Genomic DNA, 20361 nt, shown 5'->3' on the forward strand with positions numbered 1-20361 from the left:
CCTTACAGACTAACTTCTTTCCTGCACCAGCCAGGGGGACATGACATACGGAGGATTCCGCTCCGCTCCAGTCCTTTTCTTTTCATTGTTACATCCAGATGTATTTGATTATGTATGATCAGACTTAGGATTCAGCACGGGTGATGATGCTCGTTTCAGTAGCTCCACCCTTACTGTGATTTGTATCAGATTTTCTTTCAGTCTCATAGACCCATCGGTCTTCCGAAGACTCTAATAAAATTTCTTTCTTTTCTTTCTTTCTTTCTTTCTCATGGTCTCTCTTCCACTCCACCTTGCTTCTTGCGAATTCACCTTTTCTCTCTGTCTCTCCTTCCTTCTTTCTCCATCTAACCGCCACCCTTAACCATGAATCATAAGGCACGTGCACGGTAATAAACATGAATTTCGAAATTAGGGCATACCTGGAGGAAAAAATCGTCCAAAATTCTTGGAACAGAAGTTCCTACCTCAGGAGTTGGCTCTAATACCAACTGACACGTCCCAGCATTCCTGAAACCTCTGATCTGCAAGCAAACACAAGAACACACCAACGTGAGGAAACTGAGCAGGCTGCTCACCACCCAATCATGACATCTACAAGATGTGATCCCAAATCAGGAGATGTCCCCTCCGAGCCACGAGCTGAGCTACTGGCACGAACTCCCAGCCAGATCCTAACCAGCCTGGTGTCCCATACCACGAGGTGGCGCTGTGAAGCCTGGGATCTGCTTTTGGGCCTTGGGCTACGCTATGATGCAGGCGCGCGATGCAGGCGCGCGTCCGCGACTCAATCTAGGATCAGACCTAGCACCTGGGAACGAAACTTGCTCCCATCGGCTCTCTGAGAACTGAACCTCTGGGCCCCTTATATAGACTCGGGCCCCAAGCGCCAAAAATAGCGAAGACCTCTAACTGGTTCATACCCTTGCCACTCAACCCGAGAATCAAGCCTGCCTAGCTCTAAGCCTCCCTAGGCTACCTGAGCTAGTCTTGTGTACCTAGTACACGTCGGATACCAATCCGTGCACATGACAAGGACGGCCCTTCTTTCTGGCTCCTAGTGCTGTGATTTCTCTCCCCCCCCTCTACTCCCTCATTCTTCTCTCCAGCAAACTGTTTCTCAGCTCTACCATTTGTATTCCTGCTCGCTGTTCAGAGTTTCCAGCTTCCAAATGGAGTCCTTCAAACTACGATTTGTTCCTAGGTGCTGCGAATTGACTTCCCTTACTACGATTTGGTTCCCAGCCAGTTCTGGCCTCATTTCATTAAGTGCAAATTCACCAAGGAGCTGTGTTTTGATCATGGGAGCTGAGTTAAGGTTTGCTTAAGGCTTCAGCAAACATCCTAATTTTTAAAAACTTGAAAATTCAGAAAATAAAGATACGCAATAAATGAATTCCCACGCAATTTGATACGTGTTTTGTGAAGAGAATTGACAGTTAGATTGCATACGAAACGTTTCAAAGCAAGGACACATCTCAGTGGGGTTCGCAGCACCATTTGCAATGAAATGTGTTGAGTCACAAGATTCTTAAGAGAGTAAGGGTTCAGATCCCTGAAGGACATTATAAATCAAAAAGATGTGCTTCGCTCATCCTTTTCAAAACTTTATTACAGCATTGGTTCAATCAAGCAGTATTATGTAAGCTGCAGGACCAAGGCATCGTGTAGTTCAGAAAGTGAAGAACCATACTGATCATTCCCTTCGGTCTTCCGAAGACTTTAATAAACTTTCCTTCTTTCTTTCTCCCTCTCAAGGGCCAAAGAAGCTCAAAGTAACAATCATGCAACACATGAATTCTGGCAACTGGCAAACACAGAAAAGCGTACCTCAAATACGAGGGCCTGGTTAGGAGGGAACTCCAACGCCCTCACACAAATCGTGGCAGCATCTTCTCTACTGATTTTGCCTTTTCCTGCACTTCCCTGCACATTTCAGGCTTTGGTAGTGACTTTATGGCTTCCAATGTAGGAGAGCCAAAAATCCCAAAATATGATTTGCATTCAAGCATGGCACAACAGATACACATGGATCTTCTTTGCCCACCTTTTTAAATACGAAGCCCTTCTGGCCTCCCGGTTCATCCTGCAATGCTGCAGACCTGACTATAGTACAAGGAATTCCCAAATTTCTCATAGCTTCTTCATCTTCTTCTGCCTGACGCCTTGCATTTGCATTGATTAGAGCAGCCAAACCTCCAGCATTACTATACACAGCCAACTGTACATCCATTAAGTTCTTCACCGTATTAAAAAAAGAGCCAAAGACCTACATGGTCGAGTACAAGGCCTTGGAATTACGTTTGTGACCTCAGCATGCACACACACATAGATGACAGCCTGTAGAATTTCTTAAACCTGATTCAAATTTCGAGCATGCCATGGGTAAGATGAAAAACCTGAGATAAGAAAACGATGTGTTCTACTCCTTTCAATATTTCCTTATCAGCTAGAGCACCTACCTGGGTAACAAAGCACAATCATGCTCTGGATCCAAAATTACCAGTTTGCATCCCAAAAAAAATAGAGAGAGATACCATAATTTCCAATCCTGACCTACACACAAGCATTATATAACCATCTTGCTCTCCTCTTTTATTAAGATGCCAAATCCAGAGAAGTCATGAGTATAAATCCAGAGAAGTCATGAGTGTAGCTTTACTGAATCATCAGTTAAAAGTTATTGGAAACAAATCAATTTGTTCTTAAGTTACAAGCCCAAGACAACAATAATTAGTAGTCAAGCTTCTTACAAGCTAAGAGTAATGAAAAAAGAGCAAAAGCCTTTTGAGTTACAAGACCAAGAGAAAGGACCCTACCATAGCCAAAAATGGCAATTACATTGGAAACACAATAATACAGTCCCACTAGCTCAGATACCATGTGGGAGATTTCACTTACACTCCAGCTCAAACACTCAAACTCAGACACTATGTTAGAACAACAATGACCTTGCATTTATCGCAAGTCATCTAATGCAGAAGCTTTGCCAGGAGCCCACACCCACAATCTCACTTCAATACATGTTCATACAAGTAGATAGAAAATACTTCAGATCTTTGGATAGGTTACAAGGGTCTGGAATGTTCAGCCGCATTGATCTGAAGAGTGGTTATCACCGGATCAGAATTCAGCCAAAGGATGTTCACAAAACAGCATTTCGTAACACATTTGGTCTGTACGAGTTTCTTGTCATGCCATTTGGTTTAACTAATGCACCTGCCACCTTCAACAGAATGATGGACAGGATTTTTAGAGAGCACCGAACCTTTGTTGGCACTTTCTTCGATGATATCACCATGTTCTCTCAGGATGAGGCTGAACATAGGAAGCACCTGGCAATTGTTCTCGAGGAGCTACGGAAGCATAAGGTGCTTGTCAATGCCAAGAAAAGTGAATTCTTCATGCATGAGATCCATTTTCTCGGGCACATTGTTTCCAAGGATGGAATTAGGATGGACCCTGCCAAGGTAGAGGCCATCAGGAATTGGCCACACCTGAAGAACATCCATGAAGTACGTAGCTTTCTGGGCTTGTGCTCATACTACAGGAGGTTCATTCGGTATTTTGCAGAGATTGCATCTCCTTTACATGCCTTACAAAAGAAAGGGGTGGTCATTTTCAGATGGGGTCCCAAAGAAATTGCAGCTTTTGACCTACTGAAGGAGCGACTCTGCTCAGATCCTGTGATTATTTTGCCAGATCTTCGCAACCCTTCGCTGTCCAAGCAGATGCATGTGGGAACAGCGTAGGAGCGGTACTTATGCAGGGTGGAAGAGTCGTGGCATACGAGAGTAGAGTGCTCCAGGATGCTGAAATGAATTTTGGCATCTATGAGAAAGAGATGTTGGCTGTTATACATGCTCTTTCGACCTGGAAGCATTATCTTTTGGGTGCTGATTTTCGTTCAAACAGATCATCAATCACTGTGGTACTTTTTCACTCAGAGAAAGTTGTCTGAGAAGCATATGAGGTGGGCAAATTTTCTTTCTATGTTTCATTTTCGAATTGTGCATGTGCCTAGGAAGAAGAATGTTGTTGCAGATGCACTATCACACAAGCCCACTCCAGATGCAATGTCTGTTAAGCCACAAGTTTCAGCAGTGACCATTGCATATCATGATGAGCTTGATGCCATGAAGGATCAATATGCCAATGATGCTGATTTGATCAGTTGGTTGATGGACAGAGGCATGAGCACTATACTCTCAAAGACGGTTATCTAATGATGCATGGCAGATTGTGTGTCACGAAACAGTTGAGGCCCAAAGTGTTGACAGAGTCTCATGCTCCACCCTATGCAGAACATAGAGGCATTGATGCCACCATCAAAGCTGTGGAGCACTATTTCTTTTGGCCATCATTGAGGAAAGATGTTGAGGCATATGTCAGGACATGCGTCACCTACCAAAAGGTGAAATATGACAGGCAGAAGCCGGCTGGACTGCTGCAGCCTCTACCTATTCCCGATCGACCTTGGCAGAGCATTGCCATGGATTTTATCTTTGATCTTCCTCGTACACCATCTGGACATGATGGGATATGGACCGTTATTTGCAGATTCAGCAAGCAGGCCCACTTCATTCCCGTCAGAAAGAAAATTACAGCAGACCAGATGGCAAGACTCTTTATGTCTCATGTGTTTAAACATCACGGGATGCCTCAATCAATTGTCAGTGATAGAGACCCGCAGATGACAAGTCTTTTCTGGAGAGGTATCTTTGAGAATATGGGTGCCACGCTGAATTTCTCATCCTCTTTCCATCCTAAATCTGATGGGCAGATCCTAAATCTGATGGGCAGTCCGAAGAAGCCAATTCCACTGCCCTTGATCTTCTCAAATGCTAAGTTTCGGATCAGCAATCGAAATGGGAGCAATTTTTGCCACTTGTTGTACCTCCCATTCTGCATACAGAAGAGAAGATTTTTGAAGCGGACAGATTTGTGGAAAGTTTGGATGTTGCTTACCAGAAGGTCAAAACAGCCCTCCAGAAAAGCCAAGAGAAGCACAAACGGGCAGCCGATAAGCATTGCCGTGAGTTGTTCTTGAAAGAGGGTGATCGGGTGCTGCTGCGTTTTCAAAAAGCACGACTCAGGAAGATGAAAGGCAAGACGAAAGTGTACACAAAGCTGAAGATGCAGTATTATGGTCCTTTTCAGGTTTTTGAACGCATTAATGATGTAGCTTACAGGCTGAAGCTACCTGCCACTTGGACCATACACAATGCCTTTCATGTGAGTTTATTGAAGCCTTTCCAGGGTGATGTGCCTGCTGACCCGCTGCATGAGGATCAGCCCGAGGTGGAAGAGTTGGATGAAATCTTGGTTCCGGGACAGATTTTGGCACATATGGAAAGAAAAGTGAAAGGTAGAGTTTCCCGTCGCTACCTGGTGAAGTTTAGGAATTACCCTGCACTGGATGCGAGGTGGATGGAGGAGGGTGACCTGGCAGACTCACCTCAGATTTTGCAGCTCTACCTTGATGCGTTTCAACTTGCGCCAACTATGGTACAGGCTCCTACAGGTCCAACAGAGCAGAGATCTGGAGCATTGCCTGGTGCTCAAGAGGAGGGTGGCACCTCCCCTTCCTTGATTCAGACTGCTCATATATCTGGAGATCGCTTGGTGGCACCAATTGTCTCACCCGAGATGCTGCTTGCTAACACTATTTCTGCCGTGAGGTCTCCATGATGGGTGTTCGCAACACTCGACATAGAGGATGCATTGATGTATGGATGGACTCTCAAGCTCTCCTAGCCCATATTATCATTGCAAGTTGTATCTTACAGATGATGTATATTTTGGTCTGGGCTATTTCTACCTATTTGTACTTTTTCAGCAGCAACCTAGGTAGTTTGCTGTTTTAAGAGGAGGGTATGTCACGAGGACGTGAAAAGTGATGTAAAGTATCTTCGTAACTCAACCTACGCTTAACCCAAGGTTAACCATCGTTAAGTGTTGTAATGGTTTGGCTGTGAGGGACTGGCTAGAGAAAGTGCACACTTCCTACAAGTTCCTAAGGGCAAAGTCTAGGTGCACCACTAGATCCTAGGGGCAAGGTAAAGGCTTTAAAACAGGGGTCTAAAAGTTGGACCCAAGGACAACCAACCTTGTCCTTGGTATGGGGGTTAGGACTTTAATGAAGGGGCAAATGGCAAGAAGGAGATGCTATTTGTCATCCATGTGTATACATGCCCTTCCCCCACCTTCCATCTCTCTCCCCTCACTCTCCCAGAGGTGTTGGACGTTTTCAGTTGTTCTTGTGCAGTTTTGAGCTGTTTCAAGCCTGTTTTCAGCCGTTTTAAGCCGTTTTAACTCTGTTTTGATTGTTCCAAGGCTAGTACACACTTCTAGGAAGTGCCAAAAGTCATTTTTGAGCTTTTTGGAAATTTTCGTACAGACTGTGCAGACGTCCGTACGGATGGCTGTACGGATGTCCGTACGAATGTACTGACGTGTTCAGTTGCCTCCAGCAGGTGCCCGGGGTTGTCTTTTGCTGTGCTGGACCTTTGTGCACATGTTTTTGGCTGCGTGGTGGCTTCTAGAGCTGTTTTGGACCAGCGCAGGCTGCAGAAGGAACTTTCCCTGCTGCTTTTGGCACCTTCTCTTAGGAGGACTCAAGCACAGATCCCGAGGCAATCATTTCGGGGCAGATCTGTGAACCATATTTCCTCTACAGCTCTTTCTTGTTCACCCTCCGCTCTCTATCTTCATATCTCTCTTCTCCTAATTGCTGGAAGACACTTGCACCCTGCAGGGAGCCTGGACAGAGGATAGGTGCGAGGAAGGAGCTCGCCCCTCTGCCACAGACAGCGGAAGTTGGTTCCAAGTTCGGTTTTTCCTTGTTCTTTCTTGCTTTGCAGCTTTTTGCAGTGCATGCGTGTTGTGTGCAGTCCTTTCAGGACTCCAACAAGTTCTAGGAAGCACCCAAAGGCAAGGGTGATCTTGTGGAAGGCCTAAGGACAGTGTGGATGCATGTGATAGCCTTGAGGCTGCCTTGAGCTCAGTTTGCCAGTGGTTTGGATGCTTGAATGCCTCTAAGTTGTGTCAGATCAGAAGTGAATGCCTGAGTATGCCTTGCTAGTGGGAATTCTAGTGATGCACTGGGATTAGATGCCTTGATGACAAGTAGAGGATTTGCAGAGAGGAACAGTGCAAGGTTGAACCCTTGTTGTAAAGCATTTCCATTCAAAAGCATTAAATAAATACCGTAAGGGGCGCCAAGGCATTTGGGGCCAGTGGGTACACTGTGTACTATTTTCATTGAGCAGGGGCATTCTAGCCTCACCTTTGTTGTTGTTGAATCTTGTTTCTAAGTTGTCCTAAGTGATTTAAGTGACTGAAGCTTGCATTGTGGCTATTTATGAAGTTTATGACTGAGTAGAAGAAGATCACTGCCCTTTTGTTTATCGAAGGCCGGTTTCAGGAGATTCTTGACATGACCACGGAATTTTATAGCCAGCTCTTTCAAACAGAGAGGATGACTCTAGCAGGTCTTGTGGCCCGACAGTAGTCTCGCGGGACTTATGCAACAGACTTGAGGAGCCCTTCACGGATGAGGAGCTCTGGGAAGCCCTCAAGGCTCTCTCGACCCAGAAGTGCCCGGGGGAGGACGGCTTGTTGACTCCGGCCTTCTTCCGGAACTTCTAGGAGATTATCTCTACCCCCTTCCGTTTAGCTTGCAGCAGACTTGAGGAGCCCTTCACGGGTGAGGAGCTCTGGGAAGCCCTCAAGGCTCTCCCGACCTAGAAGTGCCCTGGGGAGGATGGCTTGTTGACTCCAGCCTTCTTCCGCAACTTCTAGGAGATTATCTCTACCCCCTTCCGTTTAGCTTGCCAGGAGATTTTCGACACATGCCTTCTTCCTCAGTCCTTGTGCAAGGGGTGGATCTGTTTGATCCCGAAAGGGGGAGATAGGTCAGATATTCGACAGTGGAGGCTGATCACTCTGCTTGATACTGCATACAAGATCCTCGCCAAGGTCTTGAGTTTGCGGTTACAGCCTCATCTTACCGACATCATCCATGACACACAAACTGGGTTTGTCCAGGAGCGCAGCATCTTGGACAACATCTTCACGTTCTGGGAGGCAGTGGATTGGTCCAAGGAGGAGTCACAGTCACTGGCCATCCTTCTCTTGGACTTTGAGAAGGCCTACGACAAGGTGGAGTGGTCTTTCCTGGAGGGCACTATGAGGAGATTGGGTTTCTCCGACAGATGGGTCAAAGGAGTTTTAGCGTTATACGCAGGGAGCTCTAGTCAAATGATTATCGGAGGACACACAAGTGAGGCCTTCCCTCTCTCTCGCTCGGCTCGCCAGGACTGCCCACTAGCTCCGTTCCTCTTCCTGTTTGTAGCGGAGGCTCTGGGCTACTTTTTGAGATCACAGGTGGTGGGTCTCACAGGGTTGAGGCTCCCAATCAGACAGGAGGAGGAGCTCCTTGACTCGGAGTTTGCAAATGACACGGCCTTGTATGTTAAGGGCACCACAGTGAGTCTAGAGAGAGTCAGAGGTGCCTTGGCTATCTATTGTGAGGCCTCGGGGGCATGGATCAATTGGACGAAATCCATAGGCTTCCTCATGGGCTTTGAGGAGACAGAGGAGATCCGTGAGTGGGGGAGTGACTTTGGTTTCAAATGGATACCGCGGGGCTAGACAGCGAGATACCTCGGATGCTAGGTGGGTATTGACATTACAGCAGAGCAGCAGATTGCCCCGATCCTTGAGAGTGTTCGGCGCAAGCTTCTCTATTGGAGCTCGGCCAAACTCTCCCTTGCAGGTCGCGCCTTAGTGGCAAACCAGGTCCTTCTTGCCACTGCCAGGTATATTGCCTCCTGTTGGTGCTTTCATAGAGGATGCATTGGGCAGCTCCAACAGTTGATACGGAACTTCCTCCGGGCCAGTTCAGACGGCACGAGGAACACTAGGGCCCAAGTAGCTTGGTAGACGGTGATCATGCCGCAGGCACTAGGAGGCTTGGATCATTGATCCGGAGATGCAGAGCAGGGCCCTTCTGGGCAAGCTAGTGGTTCGTGGCCTCACCCTAGGTGCTGAGCCTTGGAAGCTCCTCTTACAGAGAGGGGCTTCTGAGGAACACCCCACGCACTGAAGGACAGTGGCAATCTTCACATAGATGGATCTTCTCAAAGGCCCCCCTTACGGGGAAGGGCTCCCCCCTGATGAGGAGTCTTCACAGGGTTTGGCAGAGACTAGCAGGGGGTCTTATCGGTGCTCCACTCAGATGCAGAGAGGAGTTCGAGCGTCGGCCCCTTATGTGGCACCCAGAAGTCAGAGATCAGGAGGGACATATGCTTGGGCAGCGAACTCACATTGGTTGGGCACAGTGGGATAGTGGACCAGTAGGGTCTTTTGGTCGCTGGAGCAGACTACCTATGGAGGCAGAGACGAGGCTTGATGCCCTAGCGCATCTGAGAGGGACAGGGTAGCAGATGGGCGAGATCGACTTAGCCATTCCTGAGTCCTGGTGGGAAGGACTTCACATTTGGAGAGACAGCAGATGGCTGGGGCAGTTTTCTCGTACTGGTGTTCCCTTGAGGATTTTGATGCAACGTGACAGCATGGACCCCGGCTTCTTCCGTGTAGGACCTAGAGGCCTATTGCAGCCCCTCATTGGGAGTGACCCTGAGATGGATGGGAGTCTTGATGGGATACACTGGCAGATGATCAGAGTGGTAGGACGCTTGGGGAAGGAGTGGCACATCGATCCTCTAGTATCTTAGAGCAGGACGCCTCTAGATGGCGCCTCTGGCTATGGGAGGGTAGACCCTTGAGGGAGGTCCAGTGGGACCCCGGGGAGTGGTTCTGGCCCTCCAGGGGCGGCCTTGCTGAGACGATAGATGAGGTGCCTTTCTTTTCCTACACCATACGGATTGGCAGAAGACTTCAGATGGACTCGTCGAGACGGACCCCCTCGAGGGAGAGACACTGGGAGACCCAGAGAGTGCCCCGGGATGTTCGCTCCAGGTTTTGGACGCGGTTGTGGTCCAGCTTGCGACCGAGGAAGATTTCTTACTTCTTTTGGCTGGCAGCCCACGGAGGCTTGCCCATCGGCCCATGGTTGGAGCAGATGCGAGTGGAGGGGCAGTGCCATTGCTGCTCAGATGGTGTCCTGGAGACTATCCCACACTGCCTATGGAGCTGTCGTAGCGCAGCGAGGATCTGGATGAGAGCCCTCAGGATCATGACACGCATGCAGAGCCTTCACAGAGACTACACCTGGGGGATGGTGGCTTGGTTGACAGAGGGAGGACACACGTCCCAGATTGATGAGATCTCCCTAGTCTACCGGACACAGGGTCAGAGCATTTAGAGGATTGCACTCCACGAGGCAGCCCCCCCTGACACCCTAGCTCCTCCTTCCCCTAAGAAGGCAGTGTTTGGGAGGTAGTAGCCAACATCACGGCTTGGAACATTTGGGTGGCTCGCTGCAGTCTCGTGATGGGAGAGCACCCGGTTCCACCCTCGGCTACCTTGGTTGCCATCTGGCAAGATATCATTTACACTCTACGGTCCACCTGGGAGCGTGAGACTCCAGGCTCCAAGGCGACTATTGAGAGGCGTGCTCGTTTCTGCAAGGCTTGGCCTGCAAGTGTTTTCTACATTTTCACTCCGCGAGGGATTCGCTGGCTGTATAGTCCCCCCACTTGGCTGTTAGCCCCAGTTCCCGAGATCCCCTAGGCAATGAGCTGGGCTTCTCTGGAACAGGCCGGTTTTTCTTCCAGCCTTTTCCAGTTATTTCATACTCAGCACCTTCGGGGCTGTTGTCTTGTATGAAATCTTTCAAGCATTAATAGAAGGTTCCTTTCTTTGGGAAAAAAAAAAGACCTGCTAGCTGAACTGCCCTTGCACTCACAGTTGCGCCTCAACTGTGTGTCACCATGCACACTGCCAGTGCCATTGGCTGACTGCCAAAATGACCCAAATGGGTCTCTGCTTATATAGGACTAAATGCCCCAAAATGGCCGACTGGGGCCTAGGGTTTAGCCTGACCGACTGACCATAAGTCTGCAGACAGAACTCTCTGGGACTGCCAACTACCAGCCAGGTCCTGCCAACCTGCTGCTCTGTATTGGCCTATCTAAGGAGGATCGGTGCCTTTCTGCTGGGAATCTCCCAGCCCATCTGCCCACTACTAGGGCTCATGGCTGGGCACGTTCAAGCCCCAATGCCTGCCCTATACCAGGATCTATTGCTAGCCATATGTGCTGCCCTGGGTAGCCCTCGTGGCTACCGTAAAATAAACTTAAGAACGACTGCTCTGTTGCTTGCCACATGGCAGCCTCTCTCAATCTCTCCCCTCCAACCTACAGGTCTGACTCCCCTTTGTCATCATCACATGGGAGCTCACAACTTGGGACTTGACCTCTACATTCCAACAACCCCCTCTTAACTAGCCACCGTGGGACAATAGCATGCTGTCGAAGGGAGCAAAAGCTCTCAGGAACAAGCCAGAGATACCGTCAACACCCGCAGCCCTGCGCAATCAACAATTAGCACACAGTCAACGGGAAGTCAACGCCATGCCATCGCAGGTCAGAAAACGCAGAGATGAATTTTTGGTCAAAAGTCAGCACGTTGACCAACCGACCAAGGTCAACGGTCGGCGTTGACCAAGTCGGCCAGGCTGACCTATCAGCCTATAAAAGGGCAGCCTCTTGCCCTCATTCTTCATCCACTCCTCAGGCCTTCAAGCCTTCGGAGCAGCAGAGTCACGCCTCCCCGCAACAAACCAGCAGGGTAGCCTCAGCCTCTTCAAGGATCTAGTGAGGATTCACCTCCTCAAGGTAGTCTAGTCTTCCAGTTTTGCAGTGAGGGTTTCAGCCCCTTCATACAGTTGTATTCAGCCCTTTGAGCATTCATTATTCAGTTGTATCTATTTCGTCTTCGGAGGCCCACTACATTCTCTCCCTCTGATTCTCTCACTCACATCCACAGCTCACTTTGTGTATTGAGTGCATCATCCTGCAGTTGCAGTTAGTATTGAGCTAGAGAGAGAGTGAGGATAGTCTATCTCCCGCTACATTGGTATCAGAGCTTCAGTTTTCTTTCCTGAGATAGGGAGGGTCAATTTAGGGGCAGCTCTATTGTTTTATGGTCCAAACAAGATCCGGCACGGACACCATGAGCACTAGTGAGCAGTCCAGCACCTGGGGGGGTGAGGGTTCAGTGCCTCAACCGCCACCACCACCACCACCCCCACCACAAAATCCTGCAGACACTTCCATGTGTACCATGACATCCATGTTGCAGGCTATGACGCAGATGCAGCAACAACAATCCGAGGCTCTCTTCACCCGCATGACCCAGCTTCAGGAGATGCAGGAAGATCGTGAGCAGGCCACCAAAGAGCATGAAAGGCTAGCTCGGGAGGCCAAAGAAGAACGCGATCGGGAGGCTTGGGAAGCAAAAGAAGAACTCGATCGGGAAGCTCGAGAAGCAAAAGAAGAACGCGATCGGGAAGCTCAAGAAGCCGTAAGGGCAGCTCCGGAAGCAAAAGACGAACGCGACAGGCCTCCCCCCAGCAAACCAGCAGGGTAGCCTCAGCCTCTTCAGGAATCTAGTGAGGAGTCACCTCCTCAAGGTAGTCTAGTCTTTTAGTTTTGCAGTCTTCATACAGTTGTATTCAGCCCTTTGAGCATTCATTATTCAATTGTATCTATTTCCTCTTTGGAGGTCCATTACATTCTCTCCCTCTAATTCTCTCACTCACATCCACAGCTCACTTTGTGTATTGAGTGCATCATCTTGCAGTTGCACTTAGTATTGAGCAGAAGAGAGAGTGAGGATAGTCTATCTCCCGCTACAAGACATGTGCCTCCTCAGATTGCCCTAATGAGACTCAAACTCAACACTCCACACGTCCCTCCTCAGACTGCCCCTATGATCCTTTGGTTCCCCTAGTCCTTGAGCACGTCATTACCTAGACGGCTCCTTGTCATCAGGCACCAATATGCTAGCTCACTCCCCACGTACGGTCCTTTGGTCCTTGAGCGAGTCCATCCTCAAACGGTTCCTCACGGTCTAGCACCAATATGCATGCTATCTACCTACGCACAACTCCTCAAATCCTTTCACTCCTAGGCTCTTCCCTTTGAGCTACTTCCACAGTCAGGCTCACTTGACACACCCCTCACTCGGGCTGCCCTTGCTCTTGCCTAGAGCTAGCTCTCACCCTTCAAGTTCACTCTTTGCATGCCCTTCCTCGGCATCCAAACTCATCCCTTTAGACTTGTAGGCCTCAAACACGATCCTAAGAACCACCCATTCAGACAGTTCGTCAATCGAGTCACAATTCACCAGATACAGACACCTAACCACTTCGGACGGCTTTGCACAACGGGAGCTCAGCCTGATTACAGCTGTTGGTGCTCCTCCTTGACCCCTTCTTGTGCATCTATCCATCCAGCCACACATTCCCGATATGTTCAAGGTTCACGGTTTGGGTCGTCCTCTTGACCCCTTCGAGTAGCCCTCTACGCGACTACTTAGTGCACCACAACACTCACACTCAGTAGATTTGCACATTGTGGTAGACCGAGGCTCCTCACCGTTTTCCAACGTTGCTTCCGTGCTCTCAGGCCCTCCCAACGTTGCTTTCCTGTGCGTGCTCGTGCTACAAGATCCCAAGATGGAGGTGCCAAAAACTTTGTATTTCAAGAGAGTATTTTACAAGCAATAGGTTGCTACAAGTGAGATTAGTTTGCAAGTTCACTTGCCTTTCAAATCGGCTTGGAGATCTCATATCTTCCTGCACATGTAAATATATAACCCAAGCATAAAACCTACCCAAGTACCAGCACATGCAACATGCATCCACTAAGGTACGGCACCAATGCCAGCTCTGTATGATGCCCCACTACTCCTATCTGCCACGTTGTCACATCATGGCTTCCGGCACCATGCTAGAACACACATATATGATATATCTAGATGAATCCTCGAACATGACTCATCCTCTAAAAACACAACATAGTGCACTTTCGTCCATAGGATGTTGGCACTCCGGAGATGAAGGGCAAACTCAGCTGTGACGAAGGCAAGCACTAAAGGAGAAGGCTAATCAAAAAGTAGTCCACAATCTCTTCATTCAAGCTACAATTGCTTGTGAATTCTAAACGATTCATCTTAGTCTCTCCCAGACGAGCATCTAAGCAAAAAAAATGCTTAGATAATCTAGTTGATAAGGAAACGCACCACTTAAGATAGAAAGAATTATCGCAATATCGGCAGGCCACAGTAGAAAATCAATTGGAGAACTCTAGATCCTAGTCAGGATGTGCACACAAGTATGCAAGTGTAACATATGCTCAGATCTGGAATACATAGCAAAGATATGGCAACTAATAACTGAATAACAATGCCCAAAGGGAGGACCCAAAATGAATACACAAGGTGCTCTCACAAACAACACTACATGGACAGGGGGGAATGAGGCCACACACTGTTCCCCAATCTGTTGCTCACTCCTGCTGTGCGCCTCGCAAATGAGGTCTTCAGTGGCATAGGAGGAGCCACTAAAGGCCTCATTTGTGGCTTACGTGGACAGCAGGTGCCGCCCACTAGTGCTGGAACTGAGGCCACACACTGTTGCCAAATTTGCTGCTCCCTCCTGTCACGCACCTCTCTTCGGTGGCATAGGGAGGAACCAATATGCTGCTCACTCCCTCTGCTGTGCGCCTCTTAATGGGGTCTTCAGTGGTAGCAAGGAGCCACAGACAACAAGATATGGCAACCAATAACCCTGAACAATGATATCCAAAGAAAGGACCTGAAATGAATACAAAAGGCGCACTCACAAGCCACACTAGTGGACAGCTTGTTAGAGATATTTTCTTTAGGACATGTACAGCACCTTATAAAGACCTACCGAACATTCCATACATGTCTCATTGTATGGTACCTTTACAATATGCAACTTTGATTTGACATATCAAATCTTGTTGTTCTTCACAGGGTTGCCTGGTTAGGTTGCCAGGCTATTCACAATTACTTACAGCCATTGCAAAATCACTTAGGGCCCATGTTCCCTAGAATAACATGATTATACATCACTCGGTAGAAGAACGTGTTGCCTTCTGCAAACTGTTGTGAAGAGTTTCACTGCTGAGAGCAGCCTTGGAAGCCATGAAACATACAACACAATACTAGCGGTGTTGCATTGTGACTTATAGCACCCGCCAGTAGATGAGGTCGATCGCTGACCTCTTTTGGTTACAACTTGGGAGATCAGCTAGCTCATCAATTCCATGTTCAACGGGCATCCTAGGATAGTGGACCAACATGGTAAGCCATGTAGACAACTTAACATGAAAATTCATCAGCTTTCAATGAAATTGGAGTTTCCCGATCATACATGATTGGTGTGCATGATCTTTGCACAAATCCTGCAATTTTAACCACTGTAACTTTAGCGAAGTCACAGGTGAGAGCTTCGGAGCTGTCATCATCCCTGTGCATAGATCTTGTGGCCTGAAATTCGTGATTTGAAATGACCAGTGCCCTAGACAAGGGTTTACTTATTCATAAGCTTTAATTGGGAAATTGCTAGCTTGAGCAAATGAACACTATCATACAGCTGGTGCACCATACTTTTAAAACAAATCAGTGTTCCAGTAGACACTGAAACATTGCCCTTGGCAAGTGAATAGATGAAATAATGATGTACTTGGAAGTTACCTCAGAAAACAAGCAAGTACCTTGGAGGGACATACAACTGCTCGAACACCTTTTAAAGCATTTTTCAACATCTTTTTGTCTGCCACATCCCCTACAACTGGCTTTTATGCAAAATCCAATCAAGTCACAACTTAGGAAGCCCTACAAGAGAACATAGGTACAAAACCATATAGATATGTTTTCAAAGCATGCACTCATACCGAACTAACTGTGCCTAACAAAAGTACCTCGACATATGACCCAAATGCTGCAGCGATTTCTTTTGCATCCTTCACAAGAGTCCGGATACGAACCCGCTTGAGAATCAAAGCGAGTAACACTAGCTAGTCCACAAAAGAGAATCCTCCATAAGAATATCCTTCAATCAAGCAATGAACAAAAGCATTTCATTTCCCACAAAGTTGGCACCTCGTGGGAGTTCTCAAGAAAACAAATCCAAGGTCTCCAAAAACTTTCCCAGAGTACCTGGCCAGTCATGCTATCACCATCTGTAATGAGGATGGCATCCCGCTTTTCATTTTCCTCTTGCAATTGTTCTGCACTGCATCATAGACAATGCATCAGAAAAGTCAAGTATAGCAACCTTAGAGCAATCAAACATGTGTCTCTGAATTGTTGGTGCCAATAAATTGAGTGGTTAAAAACATTACCTTCCACATCGTCCCCACGTAATCCATTCTCCTCACCATCCCTAGGAAGCTGGTCAGGAGCTCCATACCACTTCCTCAATTTCGGACCTCCTGTGCAGGGCTCACAAAAGACAGAAAACAAGAATGCCCTTTAACTCCAACCAATAAGAAAACTAAGTGCCCATAAAGATCTACAGTACATCATTTCCTAACACCAAGTAGATCCTCTTGACGACAGATATTTCCTCCATATGGCATGCATGGGAGAGGAGAAGGCCTGGAAAGGGAAGAGCGTGAGTATTATGTGGAACACTCTCTCACAAAGAGAAAGAAAGAAAGAAAAGAAACGTCAGCGAGAGAGAGAATACATGTGTGTGCAGACACGGGCATGGGGATGCACGTGTATATCACAACACACGCACGCGCACACAGGCACACACACGCAAAGAAACAACCTCAACATGAGAATAAGCAACATCATTACTGTGAGGCTCATCAGGTAGAGATATAGCATACCGATTCCAAAGATCCAAGCCCACCTCATCTTGTTGGATTGAGAGGTGCATCCCCACCAAGCTTGTCTCTTGTGAGCAAAGGAGGTACCCACAAGGCCTCCGCCAAAAAAAAAAAGCAAGAAGGGGGCTAGTGGTGTCCCACTACGTGTGAGGGAGAAGGCCTCTCCAATGTCCCGCAATGAGGATCTAGCTGGAGCTGCCTGCATATAATGTTGAAATCCCCTTGACTCACTATGCTCACTGCTAAAAACGCCACATAGTACCCTCCAAGAAGACCCAATCAAACTTTGGCTATGGCTTCTTGAAATCCACTAGACAATCGCAAGTGGCTATGACTTTTTTACACGGCCAATTTGTGAGGGCGAAATTGCAACCTCAAGACCTTATCTATTATCTTGTAGGCTGCGTCTAGTAAAGTGATCAACCTCCACTATCATATATCAGTCCTATCCCTCCTTTGGGGAATAGGCAATGTTCTAATGCGATACGTAGAATACTAAGAGATCGAAAGGAGATATCATTGTCTTTTCACCCATGAGTACACAAACATGGGTATACCGTATAACCCAGACCAAAGATGTGCCGCACTGTTCATAACAAGGTTATCTAACTTAGGTCCCGACTAGTGCGGCCCACCACGAGACCCAGCCGAGACAACAGGAGATCATTGACTTCTTCACAAGAGAAGATGTAGTTGGGAGATGTAGGGATCGTGACACAGACTTTCAAACATGCCAAGTCAGCAAGAGCCTAGACACAGGCTCGTAAGCACCCGTCATTGCGGCATGGCATATGATATAGGACACGGCATGACATGATAGGATCCACTCCCAACAAATGGACATTTTTCCTATCTTCTTTTGCAAAGAAAAATGATTTCCCTATTAAAAGTACACATGTGAACCCGAAGCTCGAAATTCAAAACCCGAGAAAAGTAAACCGAGATCTTGTGAATCCCCCCACACCAAAAAATAAAACCCACCAAGAGCGATATATTGGAGTTTTTTAGTAGCTCATTGGAGGTGTGATAGTAGACGCCCATGCGGGCTTCTTGGTCTCATGGGAATTTTTTGGCCTTCTACAAGCATTAATAAACCTTTCTTTCTTTCTCTCTCTATCAGAGAACTTGTTTGCACTCAATGCCTAAAACTGAAGCTTTACACTACTACTTTGAATGGCATCTATTGTCCAGATAGCACACTCCTCCAATAGATGAGGGATCACTTGCTGTCCATATCTATGCAATGGCCAGACACACCACCTCCTCCCATAGTTTTTTCCATACGTTACCATACGCATACGTCATACGAGTATGGAAGTATGATCGGAGTATGGTTCAGCGCCTAGGGCTGAAACATACATGACCCTAATTTTACCCAAAAACATTTAGAAAAATATACATTGTACACATTACATTGACATAGAGGTACAAAACTTTCAACTTCAAACTTGTATTAATATTAAAGTCATGAATCATGATTCATGAAAGTTCAAAGAGTCCAACCTCCAAAGACCAGAGTCATCTGGAATCTAGAATACATAGTGTCAAAGATAGATCAATACTACACCAAACATCATGATCAAAGGTAGTAGGTAGTAGAAACTTGGAAGTAGGTACTACACCAAAACATCAAAGGCAAAACATCATATAAGAAAAGGCTGCCACAACCCGAAAATAAAGCTGAAAATTGAAATGCATCACAATTCACAACCGATGAGGCTCAAGCCTCAAGCTGCATCCTCATTCTCATTCTCTTGCTCATCCTCATCCTCATCATCTGCATCCGTACCATCCTCCTCCTCCTTGAGACCATCCTTGAGGCCAACCACAGCCAAAGTTGGCCAACAGTGTGCGGAGTACGGATTAGTAGCATACGGATTAGAATAGTGCTTAAAAATGCCTTTTCCAAGGTTTTGGCCAAGCACAAAATCGATCCCCCCCCCAAAAAAACCAAAAAAAAAACCCAACACAAACAAAAACCATCCCAAATTTTATAATTTTATATATCCTTCTCATCATGATGCCCCTCAACATCATGGAGAAGCTCTTCATGTGTCTCACTAAATTTCTCGACTCCAACATCTTGGCTAGTTCAAGTCCTCTTGCCTCCACTCTTATTAGAAAATGTAGTATTTCCTCTTCCTCTTCCTAAAGAGGAAGAGTCTCTTTTGGTGCACTAAATCATGTATATACTCATGTTTGGAATGGTAATCCTCTCTCTCTCTCTCTCTCTCTCTCTCTCTCTCTCTCTCTCTCTCTTATAATGTTGGGAGGACCAAATCTTTTTATAAAATTATATTGATCATTTGGCTTGATAGAGTTTTATAAATACATCATTTGTCATTTTTATAGTTCATCAATCTGAGCTATAGTTTGAGAGTTATGACCATCATCACGTCTCCATGAAAACTTTTGTTAGTGAAAGGGTCCTAGAAAGATGCCAAAATTTATTTTCATAGGATCCTTTTATTGGCCCAAAGATTTGAATACTTGGTTTTTACTAAAGAGCCTAGAAAACTTATGAAATTTTGGTTTATTCACTCTTTCGGCAACAATTTTTTTTGAAAGGATCCAAGGAGATATTTTTTTTTAGCCAAGATGTAGTCAAAAGTAGTATTTTGCATCCTTCTAGGACCCTTTCACTAGTGATGGATATGTGACGAGCCTCAAATTGTAGCCAGGATTTGGTGAGATATAAAAAGAAAAAGTGATGTAATTTTTGTGATCCATCTAACAATGCAATCAAATATAATATTTCTTCGAGACCACCAGCGAAAGGGTCCGTGGAGACATGATGGTGGTGAAAAAATGGTCATAACTTTGAAACCATAGCTCAAAATGATGAGATATAATTTTTGTGCTCCATCTAACCATGCAGTTAAAAATAATATTTTTCATCCTTCTAAGACCCTTTCGCCAGAGAAAGGATCCATGGAGATGTGATCATGGTGAAAAAATGGTCATAACTCTCAAACCGGAGCTTGGATTGACGAGCTATAAAAAGAAAAAAAGATGAAACTTTTGTGCTCTATCTAACCATGCAATCAAAAGTAGTTTTTGCATCCTTCTAGCACCCTTTCTTTGGCAAAAGTGTCCATAGAGATGTGATGAACGTAAAAAATGGGTCATAACTCTCAAACCGTAGCTCGAATTACTGAGCTGTAAAAAGAAAAAGTGATGTACTTTTTGTGCTCCATCTAACCATGCGATTAAAAATAGTACTTTTCGTCCTCCTAAGACCCTTTCGCCAAAGAAAGGGTCCATGGGGATGTGATGATGGTAAAAAAATGGTCATAACTCTCAAAACGTAGCTCGGATTGACGAGCTGTAAAGAAAAAACGATGGAATTTTTGTACTCTATCTAACCATGCAATTAAAAGTAAGTCTTTGCATCTTCCTAGGACCCTTTCTTTGGCAAAAGGGTCCATAGAGATGTGATGAATGTAAAAAATGGGTCATAACTCTCAAATCGTAGCTCGGATTACTGAGCTGTAAAAAGAAAAAGTGATGTAATGTTTGT

General features: G+C 46.5%; 2 protein-coding genes across 3 annotated transcripts in view; one reads left to right on the top strand and one right to left on the bottom strand.

Annotated features, from left to right (window-relative positions):
• The window catches only part of LOC147884075 (NAD(P)-binding Rossmann-fold superfamily protein), a 51767-nt gene that overhangs the window by 26151 nt on the left and 5255 nt on the right, over positions 1–20361 (bottom strand). The window contains exons 2-8 of one of the 2 annotated variants that reach the window (XM_087398701.1): positions 16347–16436; positions 16162–16232; positions 15924–16019; positions 15717–15797; positions 2400–2462; positions 2048–2221; positions 1831–1916 (exon numbers count right to left, since the gene is read on the bottom strand). In XM_087398701.1, coding sequence (XP_087254827.1) covers positions 1872–1916; positions 2048–2221; positions 2400–2462; positions 15717–15797; positions 15924–16019; positions 16162–16232; positions 16347–16436 — 620 coding nt within the window. In that variant the 3' untranslated portion in view covers positions 1831–1871. Of the gene's footprint in view, positions 1–1830; positions 1927–2047; positions 2222–2399; positions 2463–15716; positions 15798–15923; positions 16020–16161; positions 16233–16346; positions 16437–20361 lie in introns of both variants that reach the window. The other variant, XM_087398700.1, reaches the window with a different exon arrangement.
• On the top strand, positions 4396–5691 carry LOC147884076 (uncharacterized). Its single transcript, XM_087398822.1, has 2 exons — positions 4396–4414; positions 4916–5691. Exons 1-2 carry the CDS (start codon positions 4396–4398, stop codon positions 5689–5691), a joined length of 795 nt encoding a protein of 264 aa, XP_087254948.1.

This window comes from Dipteris shenzhenensis, chromosome 27, assembly GCF_047967505.1.
Source record: "Dipteris shenzhenensis isolate YYH24624 ecotype China chromosome 27, Dip_SZ_1.0, whole genome shotgun sequence".
In the NCBI taxonomy this organism is placed as follows: Eukaryota; Viridiplantae; Streptophyta; class Polypodiopsida; order Gleicheniales; family Dipteridaceae; genus Dipteris; species Dipteris shenzhenensis.